The sequence below is a fragment of the Passer montanus genome, unplaced genomic scaffold (assembly GCF_014805655.1).
Source record: "Passer montanus isolate IOZ18808 unplaced genomic scaffold, ASM1480565v1 scaffold53, whole genome shotgun sequence".
Lineage (NCBI taxonomy): Eukaryota > Metazoa > Chordata > Aves > Passeriformes > Passeridae > Passer > Passer montanus.
In genome coordinates, this window is record NW_024370263.1 from 6,045,632 (window position 1) to 6,063,251 (window position 17,620).

Genomic DNA, 17,620 nt, shown 5'->3' on the forward strand with positions numbered 1-17,620 from the left:
GTTTATTCTGTAGAAGGGAGAGGGATAATTTCACAAAAAGAAAAATTAATGTAAAATTTGAAATTTAAGTTATTTTATGTTTGAATTTCAAAGCTGTATCAGTGGGAGTGGGATTAATTTTCCTCCTGGGGCTGCCTGGTCTGTGCTCCCTGCACACACTCAACGCCTCCTCAGCCAGGAGCATTCTGAAGCCTGTTCTTACATCATTTACTCTCATCATTTTTATTTGCTTTGCATCTCTGGATCTGAATGCATTTTTTGAGCTGTGACTGGCATTTACCTTGTAGCTCTCATGTAAAATCCAAGAATAAGACCTGAGACTGCACAACAGATGGAAAACATTAAAGCACAGAAAAATCTTACCTGTTTGTTCCAGGCCCTGGTGCTTGTGTTACAAATTGAACACACACAGGTCCAGGTGTGAATTAGCTAAGGCTGTTGGACTGTAAGGATTTTTATTATTTTACTCAATCTTTAATAAAAATATAAATTCTCCATTGCTTTAGATTTTGAGTGAAATAGATACTCTCTGTTTCTGTGTAAGGACCCTGCTTTTATTTTCCTGGGTTTAAAAACTTAGCCAGCAATATCATCCAGGTCTGCTGGAGTCAGGGAAAGAGAACAACAAGTTTTAACTACTGAGAACATTTGAAAAACAAAAAAAAAAAATCTTTTCCCATGTCCTCTTCCCTTCCAATTCTGCTGCTGGCTATTACCATGTTTTGGTCTGCAGGGCTGGGGCTCTGTTACAAGTGCAAATTACTGTTGCATTAAGTTTTCATTATCCATGACTCCCATAACGTTTTGCAAGGAGTAGTTACTTTTCCAGCTGTCAAATGGTGGTGAGCAGAAGGGAGTGATCTCAGGCCTGCAAAGGAGTGAGCTGGGACAGAAAGCAGAGGATCTCTTTCCTTGATCTCCCTCAGTGAACGAACACAGAGCTGAAAATAAATAGACCCTGGGAATCCTGAATTCCAGCCCTCTGTTCTAACCACACTTTGGACGTGCAGGACAAAGAGGATAATGACATTTTCTGCTGTGGTAAGGCCCTGTTGCTGCTCTCTCCCCCCAGTTCAAGCAGTACGTGAGCAAGCTGCGGAGCAAGAACACGTTTTACAAGAAGAGGAGGCAGGAGGTGGCAGAAATCACGGCCGAGTACGGGATCCTGCAGAGGACAGAGGAGCTCCTGCGGCAGCGCCACGAGGCCACCCTGCAGCAGCTGGTAACCTCAGCCCCTGCTGCCAGCCCTCCCTGCCCTGGGAGCAGCCCCAGCCCACCAGGGATGCTGCTGGCATTATCCTAATGTGTATCACCTTGTGCTGCTCCCTGGGAGCAGCCCCAGCATCCCAGGGATGCTGCTGGCATTATCCTAATGTGTGTCACCCTGTGCTGCTCCCTGGGAGCAGCCTGAGCATCCCAGGGATGCTGCTGGCATTATCCTAATGTGTATCAACCTGTGCTGCTCCTGCCCTGGGAACAGCCTCAGCATCCCAGGGATACTGCTGGCATTATTCTAATCACCTTGGGTATCACCTTGTGCTGCTCCCCTGCCTTGGGAACAGCCCCAGCATCCCAGGGATGCTGCTGGCATTATCCTAATCACCTTGGGTATCACCCTGTGCTGCTCCTGCCCTGGGAGCAGCCCCAGCATCCCAGGGATGCTGCTGGCACTATCCTAATGTGTATCACCCCCAGCTCCTGCTGCTCCCCTGAAGGAGCCTTTGGGGTAGAAAAGGGATTTTTGGCTGTTAACTCTGAGCCTTTGGGGTAGAAAAGGGATTTTTGGCTGTTAACTCTGAGCCTTTGGGGTAGAAAAGGGATTTTTAGCTGTTGACTCTGAGGCTGCTGTACTTTGTGTCCATCAGGACTGGTCTGCAGCTTGTTTTTAGACTGAGGGGCCTGACCCTGCTTTTTAAAGTGGATGGTGAATCTGTATAAATGCTGCTTAGGGCAAGGCTGGATGCTTAAATTACTTTTTGGTATCCACAGATGTAGTGAGGGCTTAGAGAATGACCAGCAGCAAATAAGATCCAAGTTACTGCTGTAAAATATATAGGAATAGTATTTAAAGGAAGAGCAGGCAAGCACCCACAATATTTAGAAGAAAATGTGTTTAAATTTAGAACTGGAGAATCTTCCCTAAGCCAGAACAGCAGCAGAAGGATTTCTGCTCTGGATAACTGTAAGCATCCCAAATGCAGGAACACTCTGTGGTATCTTCTTCCAATCCCTGTATTCTTGTTACCAAAATACAAAATAACTTGCTGCATCTTCTGATTAAGTAGACAGATTTTACACATTGAACTTCTTCGGAGCTTGACCTCCAGCCCACTTTGCTCTGTGGAAACTCTCTGTTGACTTCACTGAGTGTTGGATGACCAAAAATTGTATTTACAGAGGGTTTTTATTGTCCTGCTGTTCATGCACGAGATAAAATATACTTTTCTGGAAGCTAGATTAATTATAATTAATTGATTAATAAAATAAATTAATAACAGTACTTACCCTTTTCACTTCTTCACAGTATTTGGCTCCACGAAGGAATTTGCTGTTTCTTGGTTGATGGACTCATATCCAGCATTTATTGTTTGTGTCTGCAGCAAGCAATCGAGGAGAAGAAAGGAATCTCTGGATACAGCTACACCCAGGAGGAGCTGGAAAGAGTCTCTGCAGTGAAGAGTGAAATGGATGAAGTGAAAGGCCAGACATTAGATAACATGTCTGAAATGGTGATTTTTGTCTTAAACTATTGCATTTCCTCAGTTTGAGTATGTGGTTCTTCAGCATATAAAGCCCAATTTAATGTTTTTGTTTGGGTTTATAATTTTCCTTTAATCTGTGTTTATACATATATATATAAAAATATTTCTAACAAATACATCTGCAAAGATAATCTTGACAACGTTTACTAAAATGTGAATTTCTTTTCTTTAAAATGCTACAAATAAATCCTTCTTTTATCCCCTTCAGAAACTTAAGGGATATCAAATCTTGTCTTTGATATTTTTACTTTTTTTTTCAGAAGTGGTTTCATATTTGTTCTTATTTGACACATTATTTGAAAGAGACAAATGGTTTGAATCTGTAATGGAGATTTTTTTTTCTAAAATGTTGGTAAATCACTGGAGTTAAGCTTGTTGAAAAGATACTTAATATGCTTAAAGAGCTAAATAGCTTGTCTTTTTCTTTATAGCCTGATTTTCAATTGCCCTTAGAACTGTCATGTTTTAATTTACCTGCCCACATAGCCATAGAAGCAAGAAAGAACTTGAATTTCTAATTTAAAAATATTATAAGAGAGCGAAAAGCAAAATAGCATCTTTTTAACTCATTAAGGCACTTTTGAAATACAATGGTGTAACTAAAATAGAATTACTCTCAAACAGAAAGGTGGATGCAATTGGAATTTTCAGTCTAAATATATCAAAGTGACTCAGTTTTAGCATTTTCAAGCTTTATTTAACCTGTGCAAGTGTATTTGTTTTCTTAAGGATTTCTTCCTTTCTCTGAGCCCCCTCTGTGCATCCCCTTCATCTCCCCTCCTCCTTCAGCTCTTTGGTGGGCACAAGGGCAGTGCCCTGGACTGCTGTGGGATGTCCTCAGCTGGAACAATGGGAGCAGAATTTGCCTCATTTATGGGAATGACCCCACTGCCAGATGAGCTTTTCCCCTTTCTTAATCAGGCCTGAACTTTAATTCTATAATTAAGGTTTTATCACACATTTTTTCTCACTGTATTTTGATTTACTTCCCTTTCTTGTCACATTCCTAATTACATAAATGTACAATTAGGGTTATAGAGTTAATGAATATTATTTTGTCCCTTTCTCAGGTGAAGAAACTGAATGCCATGGTGGCAGAGAAGAAGGCAAGCCTTGCTCCTGTCATCAAAGAGCTGAGGCAGCTGCGTCAGAACTGCCAGGTTTGTAGAAACACTCCTCTCTTTCTGTGTAAGCCCAGTCCAACCCACAAATAAATCCAATTTTCAGATCTCTGAAGGGCTGTACAAGGACATGATCAACTCTGAGGGAAAGCTGGAAATAGCAGAATGTGTCAACAGCATTTGCAGCAAGCAACCTGCTAAAGGTTGGGATTTGTAAAAGCTGACAGTGCAGGCACAGAATTCAGTCCTTTATAGCAATTTAAAAAATTACTACATCAGGGAAAAATGTGAAAAGTCATAGTTCAAACCCAAAGCAAAGTTAGTTTCAGATTAGTTGCAAAGCTATTTCTGTATTCCAGCACTGGTGATCCCAACCAACACTGTCTTTCTGAGTGGATTGCAGATAACTTCTCATCCAAGTGTTGGCTACATTGATCTAATTCCTGCTTCAGTCTGTGGCACTGACAAATTTGTCCATTTGTTCTCAAAATTTTATAGAGAGCTGGGGAAAAAAAAGGCTTTTGGGTGTACAGCTGCCATAAGTTGGCTCATTACCATGGAATGAAATAAATTAATGCATTTATCTATCAGTGAAATTTCCAGAAAACCTACTTTTAATGGTTCCATTCAAAGTGTCAGCAGATGAAATCCAGCAAAGGGGTTGAAATCTGGCTTTTCCTAGGGAACACTTATAGTGATCCTTTCTTAATGCCTATTTTTATAATTGTTTGTTCTTTCTTCTTGCAAACACAGCCTTGTTACCCTGGCAGGGAGGGAGCAGAGGGAATTTCCTTCTCTCTGATCCCCAGGATGTGGGGGGTTGGTGGCTTCCCTGCATAACCACAGCCATGTGCCAGCCAGGGTCACACTCCAGGAGCTGGGGCTGGCGTGTGAGGAGCCTCAGTGTCACATGGCAGCCAAAGGAAGATTTCATTGATGTGCCCTTTTGCCCTTTTCACCAAGGAATTAAGTCAGGAATGTGATGAGAAGAAGATCCAGTATGACAGTTGTGCGGCCGGGCTGGAGACGAACCGCTCGGCGCTGGAGCAGGTGAGCTGGGGCTGGCTCCTGCACGGGCACTGCTGGGCTGCAGTGCCTCCCTGCCCTCCCTCAGGGTGAGGAAAGTACAAATGCAGTCAGTGGGACCCCCAGGTGATGCCTGGAGCTGCTCTGGGGGGTGGCTGCAGTCACACAGGTCCTGGACCCACAGTGCTTCATGCAGCTCTGAACAGCAAGGATGTGAGTCTGCCAGAAATGCTGCTGCCCTGGACAGTGTCTGTTAGTCTGTTAAAATAAAGATTAATTGATCAAGACAAATCTTTATATGTAGTTAGCAGTTTCACTGCATTAGCAACAAATTTAGTGGATAATTAATGACTGAAACTGCTTGTGAGGAGACTTCATTAAATGGGACTGTCTTGAATTCCTGCTTTGTCTCACTCCATCACTCCTGTGAATTTTGACTGGGCTTGGTTTATCAAGGCCTCACTCTCAGAAGAATATACTGCAAGGTAAATAGGGGGTTTAAAGTGTGGGTGGATATACAGGCAGTTATTTTCCTGTTCTAAAAGTTCCTTCTTACCAGATGGACCTGGTATGAAATGGACCTTCCAAAGGAACTATTTTACAACAACAATCAAGGCTTTTCTTCTTGGCACACAACTCCCAGTCATTTTCTAGCACGTGGTGACAATCACAGCCACTGACTGAGCTGGACATGAGCTGAACTGTAGAATTGAGTTTCCAGCTGATGGTCTGGAAATCACACAGTGACAGAGCTCTGGAATTGCAAATGCTGTGCAGCCTGGAATGTGTGCAGGAATTCCATTGGATCATGAGGTTTTTTGGGAATGGACCATTTAGAGATGGGAGCAACCCACTATCTCCAGACTCCTCCATATAATTATTGATTGGTGATTAACATACATGTCTGTAGCTTCTAACATGCACTTTGCAGATGTGTTCCAGGAAATGCTTGTTCACAGCTGTGCCTGGCACTTCAGATGTGCTGAGGAACAGGAGACTTGGCAGCAGTGCTGAAGTGTCTGTTACAAGTCAGGCATTAATAAAAACCTGTTAACAGCCATTTTGCATCTCTGACTGTGACTGAAACTGCAAATCTAAAACCACTCAGTTGCCTTTCACTCTAGAAGAGACTTGAGAGAAGCCCAAGTGTTATAAACATTTGAGAAATTATCAGGTCAGGATTATTACTATTATTATTATTATTACTAATATTATAAACTCTCATTGTTTATATGGCAACATAGGGCATCTCCTGGGAGCTTTCAGTCACCATGTGCTTTGGAATCTTGCTCTTTTCCCACAGGAAGTGAAAGGGCTTCTTGAGGAGTGTGCCCAGGAAGAGAGCAACTACCGTTACATTAACTGCATGAAAAGGGTGAGAGCACCAACTGTTCACTGTGAAATGAAATGGCAATTATAATATACACACCCATAAATGTATTTAATGGTGTATTTCTTCACAGAGCCTGGAGGTCCAGCTGCAGCGTGCCAGGGAGGAAATGAAGGCCTACGTGTCCCCAGACCCACAGGAGCGGCGCAGGGCGGTTCGGTGAGCGGGCAGGGCTCTCTGCCCTGGGCAGGGCTCTCTCCCCTGGGCAGGGCTCTCTGCCCTGGGCAGGGCTCTCTCCCCTGGGCAGGATTCTCTCCCCTCAGGGTCACCTGAAAGAGATTCACAAACTGAGGCTGAAGTCAGGAATTTTCTCATTGGCATTTGGGCCGGAGGAGTTCACCTGATAAATTTAGAAACACTATGATAATCTAAAAATAAGCATCTCGGATTCCAGCCTATAGTGCTGTGAACGTACAGCTTCTGTCAGACATACCAGGAGATCTGCCCCTCCCACTGGAGATTCTCAGCCCAGGACAGGCTTTAAACTCTGACGATGGTTCTGCACCATCCCATGAACCTCCACCCTTACCCTCAGTTTCACTGACTCCACTAAAAAGCCACTTCCTTCATCCCATGACTCTTTTCAGGACCCCTTGCCTTTGACTGGCAGCAAGAGAAACAGGAAATACTATAAATTGAGCTGCTGATTATTTTTGGTGTAGTTTTCTATTTTAAATAGAAATTTTTCCTGCCAAAGATGGAAATGTTTTCTGAGAATGAGATATTTCGGATTCATTATCTGTGCTAAGAAGTCTAAATGTTACCCTGTCATAGAGATTTTTTACACTTAACTAAGTGTAACTTAACTAAATATTTTTGTGAAAGTATCCTGTTGAAAATTTTGTGTATGTTCAATCTTCTAATACAACGTAAAAGCTGAAACAAAATTCAGGCAACAGTCAACAAACTGTTTCAAAATTAAGCATCAGGAAAAATCTAAAACTATTATAATTTCCAGTTGGTAAAAGTGTCAAAATACCCAGGGCTTAGTCTTCATAATTAGCATTTCAAAGTTTCAGAATATTGCATGAAATAGAAATTCTGTTTTCCAGAAAAGTAAATCTTAGATCCTTGTTGTCAGTAAAATAGTCCAGTTGGTGTCAGTAGTTTTACAAGGTGGTCTTTGCTTTCCCACCACAGTATTTCCCAGCGATGAACACATTTATCAAAACAGTTCTAAAATTCATGTTTGCTCAGTTTTATGGCCATTGATAGGGAAATGTGTCAGACAGTGAGAAACCCCAGGGATTGTCTCAGGAGGATCCATCAGACCTTTCCTGAAGCCCCTTGCACTGGTAGCAGTGGAGCTGCATCTCCTTGGCCTAGAATGGGAGGCAGAGATCACCAGGAAGGGAAGGACCAGAGTAACACCCATCCCAGAGACCTTCTGCAAGGATGTGAGGCGTGGCAGTGTTCAAACACTGTGTAGGAGAGAGTGTAGGAAAGTAAGAGTGAGCAAAGAATCAAAACTACAAACGCTGGGGAGGGACAAGAGAAGGAAGAGGAGAGAGAAGTGATGGAGGCTGAGAGGGCTCTTGCTCCATCTCACAAAATAATGAAAGGCTGTAGGAAATACACATTTATTTAATGAAGGAAAGATGAAACAGCACAATAAAGCAGAAGGCTGAACAGATAAAACCTTGGTGATGAAGTGAATATTCATGAAGTGAGGAGCTGAGGCAGCAGGGTCAGAGAGCAGGGAGTGGGGCTCAGGTTGGTTCACTCCTACTCAAATCCTTGGGAACTGAAGATCCAGGATGTGGGAATCACAGGAGCAGCTGTCAGAGCCCAGTGCTGGGATGGAGCACGAGCCCAGCCATGCAATCCCAGGTATGGGCAGGGAATGTGAGCAGGCTGGTAGCCCTCTGTGCTGTCCCCATTTCACTTCCCCACTGTGGAAATTATCCTCCCTCAGGGACCAGCCACAGTCCTGACCTTGCCAAGAGGTCACAGAGCTGTCTCATTTCAGTGAGTTACAGCAAAGTTCAGTTGAGAGATCTTAGCAAAATATAAAATGAGACAATGACATTTTTCTCTAGACATCCCTTTAGAACCTGAATGTATTTTTCAGCAAGGGCTGGAATGTAAACGGAGTAAAAATGAACCATAAATAGAATGGCACTTTCCTAACAACGTATTGAACAAAAAATGTCTTAATTCAGACCCTCTTTATTGAATATAAACTCTCTGTTCCGTGGAGTCACTTGTTAGGAATGTGAAAAGTTAATTTTCTTTTCTAAAAATAAAAAGTTGTAGGGTTTTAACAAAGTTATTAAGTTACATTCTTTCCAGTCATCATTATAAATAGTAAAGAAAAACTTACTAGGAAAGACATAAAATCTTCTGATGATTACTTTGAAAACTCTACTTTTAAAAAAAGAGGGTGTTCTGGAGGCCAAATGTGTGAGAACATGTGCTGTGTGCCAGGGCAAAGAAGCAGCTTCAGCCTCACCTCCAGCTGGGTGAGGATTTCTGGGATCAGTGGGACAGCACAGCACCTGGAGCAGCCTCAGCACAGCTCTGATCTGCTCTGGCTGGGATTGTCCAAGAGCAAGAGATCCTAAAGTGCTCAGCTCCATTCCTGTGGAGGCAGGACCAGCTGGCCCCAGGCCCCAGTGCTCCAGTCAAAGTCCTGCAGTACTTGGGAGAAAGGGAAGGAGTAAGGGAACACAGAGTTTTGGGTCCACCCAGCTGCTCTCACACTCCAGGAAACCTTCAGGCTCTGGCATCATGAAGGGGGACATTTCTTTCTGGAAATTAGGATTTCTGTACTCAGAGGTCATCTACCCTGAGCACTTTGGAAAGCTCTTTAAATGAGCTGGGTTATTTGGAATTCCATCAGCTGATTCTCACACCAGAAAAATGTAATAATTACACACAAAATAGAATTGATTTTTTTCCAAGTGGCTCAGTGCACAGTTTTTTTTCTATTGTCACATTTCAGAAAAGCTAAGGGTAAGTCCCTGTGCTGTCTGTGCACAGTGCTGTTGTGGTGTGCATATTTTACTGCCAGGGGTCTTGTGTCAGCTTTGGGTATGGCAGAGTGATGAGGCCACCTGGTACAGGCAGAGGTGGCCAGCCAGGGCCTTCCATGCTGAAAGTCAGCATTGACATTCTCAGCCTGTACCTGGGCCCAAAATGTGAGGGCTGTTTTCTGGGAGAGAAAAATGGGTTATTTAATTACAGTTATTTGAGCACTGCCACTGCACTCACTGGCCTTGTCAGGCTGAAATGTCATTCCCCCTCATCCCTGGGTTCTCCCACTCCTTCCACCCCTGCATTCACAGCAGTTAAGGGCTGTGGGTCTGTAAATTCTGACACTTGTACGAGTGAGGCTGTGGCTCCCCTTGGGATGGCACCAGGATAAATTAATTACAAGAAGGATCAGGATCTCATCTGCATAGCCTCACTGTTGCCCCCAAGCTGGAAGGAGCAGTGATCGTGCCTGCTTCAAAAATGTAAGAGACCTTAGCCAGGATCACTTTTCCCAGCTGCACAGCTGAGACAGGGAGATCTGATCCTTCATATCAAGGATTCATTTTGTCCAATGACAAAAAGGTTTCTTAGTGTTTCCTCTTCTGTCTCATTTATGAACCTCCCAATACTTCCATCATTTTCCATGTTTGCATCATTGTTCTGTCCTGTTACATAGAACCAAAATATGATAAAATAATTTTATGTTTCCTTTAGAGAACAATATACACGAATAATCCTTGAGCAAGAAAACCTTGGGAAGGTAAGAATGAGGCTTTTACCTTCTACAGCCATTGTACAGTTTGTATTTTTGTGGGGCTGTGGTCAGTCTTTTATAAAAAGCATTGTGCAGCCTACAAAGAAAATTCCATCACTGCTGGCATTGGTAATTAATACCCTGGAAAAGGATCCTGCTCCCTCCTCAGGGCTTGATTTCCTGCAGGGCATAGCATGAGCTGCTGTAAGGGATAGGCAAATGTGACAGCACATTCCCTGAAAACCATTTGGATAAGACCCTGAAACAGGGGCACAACGAACTGTGCCAGCTCAGATTTTCTGTTGTATATAAAGCAACCTGTTGAAGACAATAAATTCTGAGCCTGTCACCCTTATCACTGCTGCTAAAGGCCAGGGGATCAGTGGTGTCAGACAAAGGCAGTTGTCCAGTTTTAATCTTGTCTGAAGCTCAGATCAGCAGGGACAAGGCTGGGCTTAGCAAGTCACACCAAACAAGTTTTATTACTTTCCTTTTCTTAGTCAGTCTGAGTGATTTTTACAGGTCTGAGCTGCCTCTCTTAATAATCAGGAGGGGGTTTAATTGTAAAACATTGATTTTGTGTTAGAGTATCATGCTATGAATCCATTGCAGGTTGTACCTTGATACTGCAAGAGCTCTGCATGGAAATGATGTCAGATTTTTAGCATAAGTTCTCAAATAGATAAGACTAAACAGTTAAAAACCATGGAAATAGTTGTCAATCCATACAAAGATCTAAGTCCCAGGTGTTAATGCCTTTAGCACTTGCAGGGAGTGTTATCAGAGTGAACAAAACAATATTTCCATAGCATATAAAAATCTCTGATTCCAAGCTGCTTATGTGAGCAACTTTTGTGGTGTAGAGCTGTTGCAGAAATCTGATATTTCTGTATGTTTAACAGAAACTACGAGAGAAACAGAAAGTTGTACGGGAAAGTCACGGGCCGAATATGAAGCAAATGCAAATGTGGCAGGACTTTGAGAAATTAATGGAATGTAAGAGAGAATGTTTTCTGAAACAACAAAATCAAGCAGCCATTGGTCAGATCATTCAGGAAGGAGGTAAAGATAGGCTTGTGTTATGAATTCTTCCTCCTGATGCCCACATGAAGTGGAGGACTCTGGTTAAATACTGTTGCTTTCATCAATGCTACAATTTTTGTACATGGTTTGGTTTTGGTGCATAAACAGAGGGAGCAAAGAACCCCTCTGGAATCTTTGCTCCAGTGTCTCAGTGCCAGTGTGCCATGGTTGGAAGCTGTTGGGAGGGCTGCACTGGGGTGAACCTGCTCTTAAATCCATGTTTTATGAGGCCAGGAATGGCACGAATCTGTAGGGAGATCAAAGGGAACCAAATCCTTCTGCAGGGTCACAGCAAACTCCTGTAATTGCTCTGCCTCTCATTCTCTATCGATAAGGTTACATTTTTGCAAGGCCTGAGAGTCTTGATGCTGTATAATTGTGGCCCTCCTGGCTTGGCCCTGTTGTCCCCATTGTCCTTACCCAGCCAGGGTGGCAGCAGAGCTCTTGGCCCAGCCCCAGCACTCCTGGCCATTCTTTCCTTGCACGGTTGAGCTCAGCTGATTGCCTGGAGAACAATCACTTGGATGCTGAGCTTTTTCCATTATCTTTTCTGTTATTGTTGTTTTTAACAGAAGCTTTTTCCTTGCACATTTACCCCCTGTATATTTTCTGAGAGTGAAAATGCAAAGGGAGCTCAGCTGAAGCTTTCCCCAGGGAGGAGTTTTGAGCTGTTTTGTCTGCACAGTGCAATTCCAAAGGGATTACACACACAGAGAGGGTCATCCCGGGGCTGGAGGTTATCCATGGATGTAGATATGGCCCAGGGGTTCTTGCATCTGGCCTGGAGTGCAGCCCTGAGCTGGGAGCCTCAGGCAGCTGTCCCTGTCCTCAGAGGTGCCCAGGGCTGAGCCTGGGGCACAGGGATGCAGTGAGGGCTGAGAGTGTCCCTGTCACCATTCCAGATGAGCAGCACAGAGATAATTCTGTGGGACCAGAACTCCTGCTCTTCTCCTTTGGCTTACTGCATTCCTAGATAGATTGGTGGGGTTTTTTATAGTTTTTCCTGCCTGAAGTAGAGTGTCTTTTTTCAGGATATAAAAAAATGAATTTTGCTTTCTTTGATACCTAACTATGAGATATTCTGCTGGTTTCTATATCCAGAGAATATGGTAATTATAGAGTTCCTGGTTTGCCTTTGCATTAAATATATTTGTTAACAGGACTAAAATAAAAGCTGGCAAAACTACATTTTGACTGTATGGTATTCTTATTTTTTACATTTTTTAGGTGAAAGAAGGAAATTTTTGGTGGCTGGGCCACAGGAAAAATGGGTTCTTTAATGACATTTATTTGAGAAGCTTCCAAAGGGCTCACAGTGGGTCTCAGATCCACAGATCCCAGGACATCCTCATGCCAGCCCTCCCACGCTGCCAAATAGCTGGAGATAGCTTTCCCAACAGCTGCACACTGACCCCACTCTGCCAGGCCAGGGAGAAGAGCAGGGTGCCCCTGGCACAGGGTGCAAGGAAGGCACAGGTGGAGCTGTGCCACCACCCCCTGCCTCCAGGAGCTGAGTGCTGCAGGATTCCCTGAGGCAGGGAAGGAATCTCTGGCAGGGGGAAGCTCAGGAAAGGCCAGGCTGTGAGGGGTGGGCACAGCCATCTCCAGAGACACCTGGGTGCCCTGTGCCATCATTCCCACACAGCACCTGCCCAGGGAGCAGAGCTGCAGAAGCCATGGCAGAGCCATTCCTGCACTTCCAGCGGAGGCCTGCGCTGAAGGCTTGACAGCAATAGTAAAATAACACAGACAAGGAGATGTGAGACATGCTGGAAACGTGGGATAATCACCAAAAATGGACATTTAGGTTACTTAGGAACCAGCCTCTGGTTCAGAGTCACCAGACAGGGCAGAGAGAAGGGGGATTTCATAGACTGGAAGTCAAAACTTTTAACCAGACCTTAGAAATCCTATTTGACTGGGCCATTTACACAAAGATGTATGAGAGGGATTAGCCTGCTGCTCAGGAAAAAGCAGTGCCTTGGAAATTCACAGCAGTGATGTGGAGTAAGACTGAGTACAATCATTTTCTGGTTTTCTGTTCAGTTACCCTAAAAATAGTTCATCTTTCTTCCTTATAAAAACAGTTTATTGCTAGTTACTCAAAGATGACGTGATTGTTGTTCTGATCTGATTAGTGCTCTGTCATTTGTGCTGCACCAAGAAAGGGCACACATTATACACAGCAGCAGCAGCAGCAAAATGACTTTCTGAGATGAAGCAAAAAATCATAATAACTGTTATCAAAGGAAAATTGGAAAAAGTCAAACACTATTTTTAGCTTTTTATACAAGTGGACATTCAATAAATGCAGCTTTAATGGATTCTGTTCACTGGCTTTTTCATCTAGTTCAGGATTTGATGGAAGCATTCAAAAATCTTGGAATTTCACAGTTTTATCTTCCTATCTTGCAACCAAAAAAGCTAACTTCTCCATTTTTTACTTTGTTATTATTAATAGCCTGGCTGGTTAATAAGATTAAACATTTTAAATGGCAAAATACTTGCATTTCTATTGGGAAGCTCCAAATAAATCAAAAATTTAGATAAATTTGGGGCAGCAGCACTTACCAAATTTGTCCCAGCTGGAACACCAATCTGAGCAGTCACATGAGCAGCAGCTCACTTTCCAAAGGCTTCTCCTTATTCCTTTCCAGAAGTGGATGAGGAGGCATCCCAGCTATAAAACTGCTGTAATATTTTGCAGCTTTGGGGGATTTAGTGGTGTTGATTTCAGCTGTCCTTGGAGCTACAGGAAGATCCACATGGACCTGAGAGATGAAATAGTTCCAGACATCAGAAACAGGCATGAGAGAGCAGCACATCCACTGTTTTGTGGGAGCAGCCATTTACCATCTGGGTATCAGATAATTTGGTTTATGTTAGAGGTACCATTTTACTTCCATTTGAACTATAATAACTAAAATGGATGTTATAAAACTTCCTTTGCTACCCAAATCTAGGACTGCTTATTTTCATCTCTTTACTCTCATGGAGATTACCACTGAGGATGTTACATGCATATAGGTGCCCACAGCCATGAAGGTTATTGTGTTTAAATATTTCAGTTTTCAGAGCTTTCTTCACAAGACTTCCCTGCAGTGTGATGCTGCTGTCAGTTACAGAACAGGCTGCAGCAGAGGTGTCAGCAGTGCCTGGAGATGGCCATGGATCCTGTAGTACCCATGGAATCAATATGGGATCTTGCTCAGGAGCTGGAGGTGCAGCTCAGAGCTTGGATCAGTGCCTGGAGATGGCCATGGATCCTGTAGTACCCATGGAATCAATATGGGATCTTGCTCAGGAGCTGGAGGTGCAGCTCAGAGCTTGGATCAGTGCCTGGAGATGGATCCTGTAGCACCTGTGGAATCAATATGGGACCTTGCTCAGGAGCTCAGAGCTGGAGCTTGGATCAGTGCCCGGTGTCAGGCCCAGGTGCTCACTCCCTGGTGACTGTCCCCAGAGAGCCATGGGTGCAGAGCCATGGATCCCCTCTCACAGTGCTTGGCCAGCCTGGAGCCAGCTCCCCAGGGAGGCAGATGGTAGGGGACTGGAGCTCTGTCACCTGCAGTGTCCCCTTGGGGTAAGGCTGTGACACAGCGGGGCGTGGGACACTCCTGCATCACCCTGGCTGGGACAAGGGCAGCTCTGGCTTCTCTCTGGCCCTGTTTGCTCAGAGCCCGGTGTTATCACTCCCGGCAGGAGGTTCCTGCCCAGGTTAACCCTTCAGCTGCCTCGCTGCAGTGCACTGTACGGGACTGACATCCCACGGCCGTGCCAGCCTTCCAGCAAGGAAGTGTTCCACGAATCAACAACTTTACCACAAGGTCCCACCTGTGTGGCAACACCCACGTGGGGAGTTGTTTTCTAACAATCAGAATCTGACCTATTTCCAGCTTGTTTAAAGAGTTCTTTAAATTCTCTCTGAATTTAAAGTGGGCTCTCCAAGCTCCCGAGGCAATCTGTGTTATTCCAAGGGCAGTGGGTGAAAAGGGCATTTTTCACACTGATTTCCCTGATTCCCGTGGTGGTGTCACCCTGGGTGAGCTGCTCTGGGGACTTGGAGAGGGAGCAAACATGTCCCAAATAATCAGCAGGAACTGGGAGACAAACCTGACTTTCACAAGCCCTGACTTCAGTGGGAGTTTTGCCAAAACAAGGTCTGCTGGATTTAGCTCTGTTCTTCATCCTGACAGAACAAGCAGGAATTAAAGGGCCCATCATCAGATTTATAGCACACTGAAAGTAAAAATAACAGTAATTATCTAAAATAACGCCTTTCAGCCAACACAAATCAATGTTCCATTGGACATGTTCTAATTTATAACAAAAATTAAATGTTTGTGGAAGATTTTCTCAGCACAAACAATTGAAATAACAAGTCTTGAGCAAAGTGGTTTGATTTTTTGTAGACATTTATGAGAGGCTGTTGCACAAATCCAGTGCTGAAATATTGAGTGTTTATCATTTGATTAAAACTGTATTTTTTACTTTGTATTTAAAGGCATTCCTTATATTTATTATTAAAAAGTGTATTTTTGCCCTTTTTTTGCCATTCCATTCTGCATAGTAATGAAAAAACTCCGTTTTTGCTAATTAGGATACACACATCCAGAATTTGCTGAAAGCCAGGAGCTGGAGTTTTTTTCCTGCAAATGGATCTACTTAAGCCAATGTCTATTTTCCTGCTTCAGTTCAGTCTCTTAATACACAATAAGATGTCATGTTAAAGCTTCTAAATTTTATTGCAACTGCTCAAGTTCTAAACCCACTCATTTATACAATAAGCACTTAATTAAGTCTCCTTTTGAAATAGGATAAAGCCCAAACCTGCACTTTTTGCTAACAGCAGGAAAAATGCAGTTGACAGGAATATAGGAAATGGGATCTTACCAGCTATCAAAGCGAAATTCCTTTCTCTCTCCCTACTTATTTTTCCTGGAATGGAATAGAAAATGTGCTTTGCTCTTTGGGAGCAACAACAACAAAACCATAAAGAATTACATCACATACAAATAATGACCAAGTAAGGGAAATAATGAAGGAACCAATCTCCCAATTTCTTTATACATTTTACAACTGGTTCATACTGAAAAACCCTAAAAGCCATTAAGATTCTCTGCAATTAAAATTTGGGGGGGGTGTTAATGTTTGGGTTTTTGAAACTGGATTATTCTTTTTTAAACAGCAGTTGAAACTCTAAGGTTATAAAGAATTAATAATTCAGCAGTTTACTTGGTTTACACTACCACAGCATTTTCTAGTGAGTAAACCAGGGTTTAGGCATTTCTTTGCAGTTATTATACAAGTTTTAGAGCCATTAGTGAAGAATTACCAAGATCAAAAAGGGCTGATTAATTACTTTGGAATTCTAAAAATAGAAACATTTAAAAGGAAAATCACATTAAAATCGTACATTTTTTTAAATCAACTGCTATTTCAGTGATGCAGTGCCCTAAAGCAGCTTTCTGTGGACTGCAGCATTAAACCCTTGGAGGTTTTATAAAGAATTTATAAAACACTGTCCCCATCTCCTCGTTGTGTGCTTGGAGCCTGCCATGTTTTTATAGCGCGTTAAAAAGCAAACAGAGCTATCAGAGCACTGCAAGTCACCCACAGACAGCCTGCTCCACCAACATTTTACACTGGTGTTACATCTTCTGGCCCAAAGGGTTCCTCTCCTTGGTTTTCCCTTCCCGTGGGCTCAGGGAGCAGCGAGGGAGGCAGTTCATGTTCCTGGGGCAGCGAGGGAAATTGGGCAGGGCCAGGAGCCGGGCAGTGCCAGCATCACCCTGACATTAAATCCTCCAGAAAACATCTCCCAGCAGGCTCCAACAGCGAGGTGCAGCGTGCCTCACTCACAGTGGGCTCTTGCTCCTTTTGTGGTTTTTATTTACTATGCTGCACTTCAGTATTTCTATGGGAAATGCACCACTTTAAACTCTCATACCATGAAAGTTCTTTTCTGCTCCTTGGTTTAACTGAAGAGAGATCATAAAACACAAAGAGAGGGAAAGAGGGAACTCATATACTGGAAAAAGCACTATAAATATTTTCCTGGGGTCATGGACACAACCTTGTATCACTTCACCCAGTGTTGTGGAAAGAATTAGACAACCCTTTCATGAAATATCTAAAAGGTGTTTACAATTCAATCCCAAATTAACGTGGCTTTTTCTCTAAAGAAAACATCCCCTAATTCTTAATTCTGTTATCAAATTTATTTTCAGCCTTTGAGGGGATTCACTTGCCAGTGACTTGGCAGTGTCAGACAAATGTTTGACTTTTATTCTGACACTTGTTGAAGAATTTGATTGAAACTATATATGTCTAGATAACACCCAACAAAGTGCCCCTCTTGCGTTTGTTTCGAGATATTTTTGGAAACAACAGAGGCGACCTTGGACAGAGCTGCTTTTCCAATTTAGGAATTCATTTGGTCTAAGAGAGTAAAATTATACTCTTTAATCCTTTCATGTACCCACAAACAAGACAGTTTAACTTTATG

General features: G+C 43.2%; 1 protein-coding gene across 2 annotated transcripts in view; it reads left to right on the forward strand.

The window, feature by feature from the left end:
- The window catches only part of IFT81 (intraflagellar transport 81), a 37,394-nt gene extending 25,094 nt beyond the window's left edge, over positions 1–12,300 (forward strand). For both annotated transcript variants that reach the window (XM_039724822.1, XM_039724823.1), the window contains exons 11-18: positions 1,073–1,222; positions 2,601–2,729; positions 3,833–3,922; positions 4,847–4,933; positions 6,213–6,284; positions 6,373–6,458; positions 9,990–10,035; positions 10,932–12,300. In XM_039724822.1, the coding sequence (XP_039580756.1) occupies positions 1,073–1,222; positions 2,601–2,729; positions 3,833–3,922; positions 4,847–4,933; positions 6,213–6,284; positions 6,373–6,458; positions 9,990–10,035; positions 10,932–11,114 (843 nt within the window). In that variant the 3' untranslated portion in view covers positions 11,115–12,300. The remainder of the gene's footprint in view (positions 1–1,072; positions 1,223–2,600; positions 2,730–3,832; positions 3,923–4,846; positions 4,934–6,212; positions 6,285–6,372; positions 6,459–9,989; positions 10,036–10,931) is intronic.
- The last annotated feature ends 5,320 nt before the right edge of the window (positions 12,301–17,620 follow it).